The sequence below is a fragment of the Apium graveolens genome, chromosome 2 (genome assembly GCF_009905375.1).
Source record: "Apium graveolens cultivar Ventura chromosome 2, ASM990537v1, whole genome shotgun sequence".
Taxonomy (NCBI): domain Eukaryota; kingdom Viridiplantae; phylum Streptophyta; class Magnoliopsida; order Apiales; family Apiaceae; genus Apium; species Apium graveolens.
In genome coordinates this window covers 301,798,089-301,808,831 of record NC_133648.1, presented here as the reverse complement: position 1 = coordinate 301,808,831, position 10,743 = coordinate 301,798,089, and the positions used below count along the sequence as shown (strand labels likewise).

General features: G+C 35.0%; 1 protein-coding gene across 5 annotated transcripts; it reads left to right on the top strand.

The window, feature by feature from the left end:
- Positions 1-6,061: 6,061 nt before the first annotated feature.
- LOC141708647 (uncharacterized) lies at positions 6,062-10,352 on the top strand. Of its 5 annotated transcripts, none has more exons than XM_074512385.1 (6): positions 6,063-6,451; positions 7,184-7,452; positions 7,553-8,275; positions 8,554-8,637; positions 8,839-8,914; positions 10,011-10,352. In XM_074512385.1, the coding sequence occupies exons 2-3, from the start codon at positions 7,228-7,230 to the stop codon at positions 7,877-7,879; spliced, it is 552 nt and encodes a 183-aa protein (XP_074368486.1). In that variant the 5' UTR covers positions 6,063-6,451; positions 7,184-7,227; the 3' UTR covers positions 7,880-8,275; positions 8,554-8,637; positions 8,839-8,914; positions 10,011-10,352. The 5 variants fall into 5 exon arrangements, 4 of the variants coding, with proteins under 4 accessions (XP_074368487.1, XP_074368486.1, XP_074368485.1 ...); XM_074512384.1 differs by having other exon boundaries at positions 9,977-10,352; XM_074512386.1 differs by having other exon boundaries at positions 6,062-6,451; positions 7,202-7,452; positions 8,839-10,352.
- Positions 10,353-10,743: the final 391 nt, after the last annotated feature.

Below are 10,743 nucleotides of genomic sequence, written 5' to 3'. Positions count from 1 at the left end.
TAAATCACATCAGGAAGCTATATCAATCATCAAAACATCATAATAACCATAGAATCAAAAAGACCTAATTCGAACATAAACGCTAGAAATCGAAAATAAAAAATGATGCATTAAAACATAAAATTGATATCAAAAACCAAAAGAACATATCAAAACCTTAGATTTGGATACTCGAATCACTTGATTTGATGCATTAATCAGTTAGAAATCACGTCTTGAACTCTTGACCCGAAATTGTTCTTCCCGACCCGATTTGTAGAGAATTTTGTGATTTTTCTGATTTTTAATTAATTAATTAATTATTAATAATTGGGCTATTTATAGTAGTAAATTAATACTCCTAATTAAAATTAAGGCCCTAATTCTACATCTTTTAAAATTAATTGGCCCCAAATTTTATAATTTTTGAGTATTAAAATTTAATTTATGAATATTTTATATATACAATATATTTGCCAAAATTTCCCAAAAATTGTGAATAATGCAAAAATACAAAGCAATGATATAAATGAAAGTCCTATAATTTTATAAAAATAAAAATATGAATTTTGTGGGGTTTTTAACACCCAATGGGGCCCGTAAAAGTTATTTTTCGCGAAACGAGAAAATTTATAAAATATCTAGATGTTCGGAATAACACGATGGTACAGACCGTTTGATGAAAAATAAAACCCATTATTTTATTTGAAATATCAGCTATAAAATCATGATTCAGATCGTATAACTTTTGATATGAAAGCTATAAATTTAAACCAAAATATCTGAAAAATATCCTGAAAATACCCGGGTAATACAAAATGCACGTAACACGTAGTAGTTAGGGTTTTACTACTAATTACACATAAATGACACTTTAACACACATAATTTATTATAAATATGATATAATACAAATAAAATTTTCCCAGACGTTACATAAGCAGATAAGAAGCGTTCCAAGTGGATATAAATTCCACTTATCACACCCCCAAACTTAAATCAATGCTTGTCCTCAAGATAAACAGACTCGACACTAAAAACATAACGAATGCATGAATGCAACTAATATGAATATGCAACGATCCCCTCGGAATAACCATAACCAATCAACAAGCAAATGTCTCTAAGAATGCAATTACTCGAAACAGAGTTCAACTAAATCTCATAAACCAACTTACAAACCAGAAACGTGCGTGTGTGGAATGCTTATTAGATATACTCTCAACACTAGATCAATAATCACATCCTATCCTTCGCCAAAATAATCACAAGTTTATAAATAAAAATGAATGTTAAACACATAATGACACATAACACCTCATTTTTACTAGAGTTATACAAGGATTCATGCTATTATAATAAACACAAATGTTTAGTTGATCGTGCAATGAATGAGGTCCCAAAAGACTTATATAGTAATACCTATGTAGCGAACGTTAGGTTAGCGGATCCCAGACTATACAAGCCTTAGGTCACTAGGCACAAAGTCCCCTAGAACTTAATTGCTCGAGTATTAAAGAGCTCACCCTTAGTCAATTCTTCATATATTAACACGATTTTTTCCTTTTCCTTTTTTTTCTTTTTTTTCTTTTATTTCCTTTTTAATGATTTCTGAATGAGTGTGTTTCGCTCCATCTCATTCAACCCTAGACTCCTTATAAAAATATGAGCCGGCTACTAGCCATTTGACGCTTAACTTTATTCACAACTAGCAATGAAATCCAAGATTTCCCTAGTTTAAAAATCAGTGTTCCTATGTCATTACGGGAATAGCAAAAATTCTAAATATAACCAAGTGATTCAATTCCAATAAATAAACAAGTATGATCATGATCTAGTTCAAAAGCAACCTATAAGACTTGTGAAAAAAAATTATTTCTGGGCATGCAAATCAATTCATTAGGACTTAATCATCCCTCTATTCGACATTACTACACTCAAATTAACATCAACCAATCAATCAGAAACAACTCAACCTATGGGATTATGTTATATGCATGCAAATGCAACTAAATGGACTCACATACAAACACGAACAAATATGCAAAACAAAAATGCAAACAACTATATGAACAATCATACAAAAATAATGAAATAACTACAACTAAACATGCAATATGAATCTTTATGAACACAACACACACTACTAATCCTTACATTATCACCCGCAAACTTAAAATTTTCAATGTCCTCATTGAAGGTAATAATAAGGATACAAGGCATACCTAGTCATCGGTAGGATGACCCTCCTCGGGTGGAGTATCAGGTGGCGGGTACACAGAATCAGCTCCAAATACAGGCCAATCGACCTCGACACCAGTGGCTCTAAAAATAGTACTCAAAGCCTGTGTCAAGTCCTCTGCAAACCATGGTTCTTCTTCTTGCACCCGAAAAAGTTTCTCATGAGGAAAAGTTTCATTGATCAACGTCTTATCCTATGAAGCCTTGCCTTGATCTTCCAAACGTGAGAGATGATCCACTACCTGATTTTATGTACCTTTTTTGTCTTTAATTTCCAGCTCGATTTCCTGTAACAAGAGAATCCATCGAATCAATCAAAGTTTTGAATCTTTCTTCGAGACCAGATATCGAATAACAGTATGATCAGTGTAAACCGTCACTTTTGTCTCAAGCAAATAAGATCAAAATTTCTCGAAACCATAGACAATCGCCAAAAGCTCCTTCTCTGTAGTAGTGTAATTCAGCTGAGCACCATTAAGGGTTTTACTAGCATAATAAACCACATGAAAAATGTTCTTCTTTCTCTGGCCAAGAACAGCTCCAACTGCAAAATCACTAGCATCACACATCATCTTGAAGGGCTCATCCTAATCAGGTGCAGTAATAACATGTGCTGTAGTCATAACTCTTCTTCAAGCTCTCAAAAGCTGCTAGACATTTTTCATCGAATTTGAAAGGAATCCTTCTTCAACAGATTGCACAAGGGTTTAGAGATTTTGGAGAAGTCTTTGATAAATCGCCGATAAAAACCCGCATAACCAAGAAAACTGCAAATTCCTTTAACTGAGATTGGTGGAGGGAGATTTTCAATAACCCCCACCTTGGCCTTATAGTCCCGAACACAGAGAAGTCATCCATTAACACCTCCATATTAGTGCCAATCATATCAGAGAATATGACCATCATGCATCTCTGAAAAGTAGCAGGCGCACCATAAAGTCTGAAAAAAACTCGACGGAAAGCGAAAGTGCCAAAAGGACAAGTAAATGTGGTCCCCTCCTGATCTTCTAGGACAATGCAAATCTGAATATATCCCGAGTACCCATCCAGAAGACAATAATACTCATGACCAGCCAACTTGTCAAACATTTGATCAATAAATGGAAGCGTGAAGTGATCCTTCCCGGTGGCTTTATTCAACTTCCGATAGTCCATGTATACTCTCCACCCTGTGACTGTTCGAGTAGGAATGAACTCGTTCTTCTCATTAGAAAAATTGTAATGCCTCCTTTATTAGGCACACACTGCACTGAGCTCACCCATCAGCTGTCAGAAATCGGATAGATGATCCCTGCATCCAGCCATTTAACAATTTCCTTCCTCACTACCTCTTTCATGATAGGATTGAGCCTATTTTGCTGTTCAACTGTTGGCTTACTTCCTTCTTCATGAAAAATTTTATGCATGTAGTAAGAGGACTGATACTCTTGATATCTACTATAGTCCATCCAATTGATGATTTAAACTCTCTCAGAATTCGCAAGAGCTTGTCTTTGTCACTACCTGAAAGGTCAGATGCAATAATAACATGTAAAGTAGATGCTTCACCTAAAAAAGCATACCTCAAGTGATCAGGCAGTGGTTTGAGCTCAAGTGTGGGAGCTTCCTCAATAGATGATTTGAGACGCTCCTGAGAATTTTTAGCTTTGATAATCCAAGAGATTCGAATGGCAAATCTAATCTCCTTTTCCACGGAAAAGCATTCAAATACTATAGCTGCTCTACCCCCTCTTCATCTTCACTATCAGATTCCCCTATTAAGGCTCTCTCTAAGGCATTAGTCCTTAGCATTCCATCAAGCTCCGAAGTCACTACAAAGTTGACCAACTCTACTTTAAAGCACTCCTCTTTATCAGTAGAGAATCTTATTGCATTGAAAACATTAAAGGTAACATCCTGATCCTGAACCCTCATTGTAAGCTCGCCTTTTTGCACATTGATTAAAGTTCGGCTAGTAGCTAAGAATGGTCTCTCCAAGATAATAGGAATCTTCTTATCTTCCTCGAAGTCCATAATGATAAAATTAGCAGGGAAGATGAGTTTATCCACCTTAAATAAGACATCCTCCACTACTCCTCGCGGATAAGTGATGGAACGGTCAGCCAGTTGCAAGGACATACTTACCGGTTTTGGATCAGGCAAACCAAGTTTCTTGAAAACAGACAAGGGCATCAGATTGATGCTAGCTCCCAAGTCACACAAACACTTGTCGAAAGATAGATTACCAATGGTACATGGTATCGTGAAGCTTCCTGGATCTTTAAGCTTAGGAGGAAGTTTCTGTTGCAGCACAACACTGCACTCTTCCCTTAGGGCAATGGTTTCCAACTCCTTAAGTTTTAGCTTCCGAGATAGAATATCCTTCATGAACTTAGCATAGCTCGGCATTTGTTCTAGAGCTTTCGCAAAAGGTATGTTAATGTGCAACTTCTTGAAAACCTCTAGAAACATAGCAAATGGCTTGTCAAACTTCTGCTTCTGAAGTCTTTTAGGATATAGAGGAGGAGGATATACTTGTTTGTCTTCTGTATTCTGATCAGGAGAAGTGTTTTCAACAACATTCTTCTTCGGTTCCACCTTGCCATCCTTCTGCGAAGCCATTTCAGCAGAATTCTCACTTTCTGGAAAAGGTCAGAGCGCGGGTGCTTTTGGTGTGGGCGCGGGCGCGCTTGCCTTCTGGAAGAAATTTTTAGAATTTGCGTTTTGATGATTTTGGGGGCTCGCGACCTTTCCAGGCCTCAGGGTGATTGCCTTAAGCTATTCTTTGACTTCTCTCTTTCCTGGATTAGCCTCTGTGTCACTTGGAAGAGTTCCTTGTGGTCGGTTTAATAAGGCATTAGCAATCTGCCCTATTTGATTCTTCAGAGTTTTGATTGGAACCACTTGGCTCTTGCACATAAGCCTCAACTCCTCCAATTCAGATTTTTTATTAGAAGATTGACCGGCACCTCCATGAGATTGTTGTTGCATTCCCTGTGGCTGAAATTGCTTCCTTGGTGTATACTGTTGTTGAAAACCCGGAGGATTGAATTACTTTTTTCCAAACTGCTGGTATGGCTGTTGTGGATGTTGCATACCACCTAGATTATTACTTCAGCTAAAGTTAGGATGATTTCGGTTGTTAGGATGATAAGTGGCAGAAACTGGTTGCTGCGACCTCTGAAAGTTGCTCATAAATTGAGCTGATTCACTAGATATAGCACATTGCTCTGTCGCATGCGAAACTGCACAAAGCTCACAAACATTAGTTATCTGTTAGGTCACACAACACTGTAGAAGGGGGTTGAATACAGTGTTTATACAATCAAATCGATTTAACAGAAGTATGTAACACTACGCCATAAGTGGGCTACTGTAATGCAAGTGTTACAAGGAGTGTTACATTAGGTAAGAAATTTTTATCCTATTGTAACACCTCTCAATTAGTGTTACAATAGGTATAAAATTAGTGTTGCATAGAGATTCCAGTGTTACACGATATGTAACACCAGCGCCTGGTGTTACATTAGTTACTTTTTTATTTTTTAAAAGTACTAGAGTGAATATTTTATCAAAAACTATAATTAAAATTATATTCTAGATTATTCACGACTCTAAAATTTAGCATGTAAAATAAAAATTTAGAACGTAATGTAAATTAATACATAAGATATTTTTTCAATTTTACATTTATTACATAATTAGTTTTAATAAATTAAATAAAAAAGCAAAAATTAAAAATTAAAAATTAAAATAGTATAAAATAGATATTAGTACCAGTTAAACTTTGGGCGGTATATTTCCCTCGTAAACGAAAACACGCGTTAATAAATTCCTCCGGACAAAATACTTTGAATCTAGTCCGTCTCTCGACTTTTATCTCTCTGGAAAATTCTCTCTCACCACATACTATTTCAAGAACAAGCTCAGAAGATGAAACGAAGAATAAACCGAAGACTTCTTAATTGAAAACACATGTTTATAGTTTCAATTTAAACAGATCCCCATTTGCCTTCTAATTATATTTTAGGGTTCAGCCCCATAACCTAGATCCCCAATTGCCTTCTAATTTCCATTCTTCTTCGCAAATTCAATTGAAAATTCTAAACAGATCTTCGCGACAAATACTTTTATATTTTCGAGAAGAGGAAGACTTTTCCTGTTTGGTATCAGAAAAATGAGTTTTTAAGGCGTTCAAGAAGAATCAGACTCTCGTTCTTGTTGGAGAGACTGGGAGTGGAAAGACTACGCAGGTTAGCTGCTTTCGAGTTTCGTTTGTGTTGAATTTATAAGGTTTGAAATAGTAGGTTATTCTTAAGTGTTTGTGTATGAAATGATAGGTTATATGTTGTGTATTTTTAAGTGTTTGTGCGGATTGTTGTTATGAGTGACGTGTGTATTTACAAATTTGTGGGAGTCGATTGTAGCTGATCTGAAGCTAGTCGTGATGAGTGTATATTATCACTCGAAGATGATTTCAGGTTTACTCGAAGCTGATTTCAGGTTTACTTAATTGATTGAATTAATTGATTGAATTAATTAAGTATTTACTTAATTGATATGAAGCTAGTGGTGATGAGTGAGTGGATTGTAGTGTATTTACAAATGCAGTAAAAATGAAATTAATTGATTATGCATTTCCTCTTATAAAAGGTTGGATTTTTTTATAAGAGAAAGATGTATTAAACTGGTGCAAATCCTCAAAAAACTAAGTGCTTTTGATCAAGGATTAATTCCAAAGACCTTGTTGTCTTAGTAAAATCCAAGTTTGTCGATATAAAAGTGAGAGAAAGAGAGAGAGAGAGAGATGGTTATTTATGTGTATTTACAAAATTTCTGAATATTGAAAATTAAAGACCTATATGTTGCAAATAATCTATGTTTCTGTATGTGTTATTTTAAAGCTCTGTACACTTTGTGTGTTACTTAATGTATTAGAAATTTGGCAGTAAGATGTTCTCTGCTGACATATGATGTTGTTGTAGGTCATGAAAATGTTGTAGGTCATGAAAAGGAACCACGTGTTGATATGGGAGGTGAGGAGGTAATGCCTCTTGATATATCCTCAGATGAAGAAGAAATAAAACCCCAGTTAGATAATTTATCACTGCTTGTTTCCTTATCCAAACCACATTCCCGTATCGAAACTTCAGAACAGAATCTCAAAACGCTTATGGCTGCAGCAGTTGTACTCAAGGATGAGTTGGTAAAACACCTAGTAAAAACTTGTCATAAACTGGACATTGCTGACATGGTTAGAAGAGCCAATAAGTGCTTCACTGTATTGAAATTATTGAAAGTTGATTATAGCGCTTTTCATGGTGAAGTTCGCAAGTTGATCAAGCATTTTTCAGGAACTCAAAGAAGTCAATGAGAAGAACACATGCCCGGATTTGGAATTGAAAGTTGCTTATGAAAAAAGTATGTCTGATGTTAATGCTGCCAAAGAGGAGCTAGCCAATGCTGAACGAAACCTGATCAAGGCGCAAACTGAATATGAGTTAACAATGCAAAGAATTGAAAAGCTCATAACTATGACACAGAGGCTTAAGGAGGAGGCAGATAAAGAAAAAAATGGGATTACAAATTTGGAAACCAAGAGGCATCATTGTCATGAGGTTTTATCGCTTGCCGAAAAGAGCAAAGATCAATATGAAAAAATTCAGAGGGCACTTGGTTGATTGCAGGACCTTGTATGATGGTACTGGAGAAGTATTCAGAATTGTTACTTCATTGGTCTCAGTTGACATTTAGCATTGTAGTTGCAAGACTCCTACCATTTAACATATCATATGTGATATTGTTGGGTTTGAAAATTGGGAACTTTAAACGCTGTTTTTGTTAATTGCTTCCAAAAAATTGTTGCTTACACAATTATGTGGATTTATCTTTCTTGTCATTTGTCATTTATTCTTCTTTAGCATATGCTTTTGTTTTGTTTCGTAATGAATAACAACAGATAGAGTGAAATGTTTCCTAATTTCTGGCATACCAAGCAGTGACTTGTTTTGTACAAGTGGTTAAGATATAAATTTTTCGGAATTGAAAGGCTCAACCTGTCAGCAGGAACTTAAAAGGTACAATATTACCTATCTTAGTTGTAATATGAGAATTTGTTGTCATATTGCTACACCCGTCTTTGTTACGTTCTTCTTGCATGAATCTTTCAGCTTTGTCTTTCCGTATATTCAATCTGTGATATTTGATGGTGCCTTTGATGGCCTTTTTGTCAAGCTCTGATTTTTTCTTTATGTCTGGGAATGGACAGATTTTTACATGATATGCTAGTTTTGATTAATTTATTTACCATTTTTGTCAGTAGTTGTGTAATGTCTACTGATTATTTGAATTGCAGGAGCTTGATGAGTCAGTTATAAGTACCAAAGAAAGCACTGGGGTTATACTTGGAGGAGCCAAAATTGGTTTTACGGGAGAAAAGGTATAATAATTATTCTGCACTTACATTGTTCTGTATTTTGAATTGTTCAGCACTTTAAATTTCTGTACTAGTTTCAATTAAGAACCCGCAGAGCTAAAATTGGAAGAAATAACTGAAGATATCTTGAATATGGACCTTGATAAGGACGAGAATAAATGGTAATCTGTACTAGCTGTTAAAATATTCATCTTGAATTTGCAGTTACTGGTTTCAATTAGTCAGAGCATTTCCAGAGTTACCAGACCTACTTGCCTGCTTGGGTGGTATGAAGATACGGGTATCTTTTCTATTGTGCTGCTTTTATTAGTTTGTGAACTGCTGCATTTTAACTTTCTGCTGAGAAGTTCGAAATGACTTGTTTACCTTTTATTTTATTTAGTTATTGTTTTATAACCATTTTTATCTTAAACTCTGTACAAAAAGATTGTGCCAGGAGCATACATTAGACAAGATTGGCCAATTGTAAAGTACTGATACTGTTCAACGTTTTCCAGCAAAAATCGAGAGAGATTCTCGCCCTTTTCTTTTCAAGTTTAATGTGGTACACAATTATTATAACTCTAGTCTATGAATTTACCCGGTCAATAGTAGCTCGCTAGGAAATGAGCAATATATTATTGCTTTGGTTCAGTACACATCCAACAATATAAAGAGACTAATGCACTTTTTTCAATTATAATCAGGTACATAGTTATTATATCTCTAGTCTACCAACTTACCTGGTCATAAGTCATAACAAATTGTGCTCACTAGGAAATAAGCAATGTGCTATATTTATGAATGAAGCAATATTCACATATACATTGCATCTATAGCAATTGTGACTATTTATCTTTACTCTGTCATGAGTAGCCCTGTTTTGTATAATGCACATATGCAAGTAAAAAGGGAACTTGACTTGCATCACCGACTCACCTTAGAGTTAGTTTTAGTTAGTAGTTGCAGGGTACATGTCTGACTATCACATTTAGTCATTGATTTTTTTGAAGGATCCATTGCAAAGACATTCAGCGGTGGAGCGGCATATAAATTAAAAAAAAATTAAAACAATAATGTATGTGGTTCACATGCGCATCTTAATAAGAATAAGAAAATTCAGTTACACAGTGGATATACCATGGTATATGCCATGGTATATCCAATTTTTCTTGCCTTTTTATTCAAGTGTGTTGTGTACATTTTCTTTGCTCCATTGAGTAAATATTCTGCAATTCTGAATATTGTTGTGTTTATTCAATTGCTTGCATCCATTTGAATGTTTCATGTTTTATTATATGTTTTGATCATAATCTTAATTGACCTCACATTTTTTTTAATTGTCTTCCCACTTGTATATCAGATTACGTTGGCTTCATCTATCAACATCTTTACAGGATAATGTCTTTGTCACTGTGGTTGCTTCTATTCAATATCATGCTTTGGCAGAGAAAGTATGGAAGGGCAAGAAGTGATTCCCTCCATGGTTATTTTGTATAATTTTATATCCTAGAATAGTTGAAGAGTAGTTTTTGTATAGCTTGGATGTTATGTATAGTACTTTGGCCGTCGTTGGCATTGGGGATGGTTTGGAGAATTTATTGTTATGTAGTTGTTTGGTTTGCAGAGCTGAGACTCTTATGTATGCAACTTTGATGTTTTTGTTGATTATGGATTATTCTCAAAATAGACCTTATATTTTAAAAATGTTTATAATAACTGTTACATTTGCTTGTTCAGGTGCAATATTTGTTTACATATAATGTTACATTACATATGTTACTAGTGTTACAATAGATAAAAAGACTGTTACAATACACATATTCCAGTGTTGCCTAACTAAAACTAGTATTACAATTAATAAAATCTACTGTTACAATAGGCAATGTGGGACCCACAGGTGGGGTCCACGTGAGACCACGTGGCATCAGTGGTTCCACTTATGCAATCTTGATCAAGCTATTGTATCACTCATTTTGCATTACATTTGGGCATGTTAGTGTAACGGTAGGTGCCTATTGTAACGTTTTCCTCTCTGTTACAATAGATCAGTAAAGTGTTACATTAGGGTGTCTATTGTAATGCTCATATACGTAACGCCCCCTGGTGTTACAATAGACCTATTGTAAA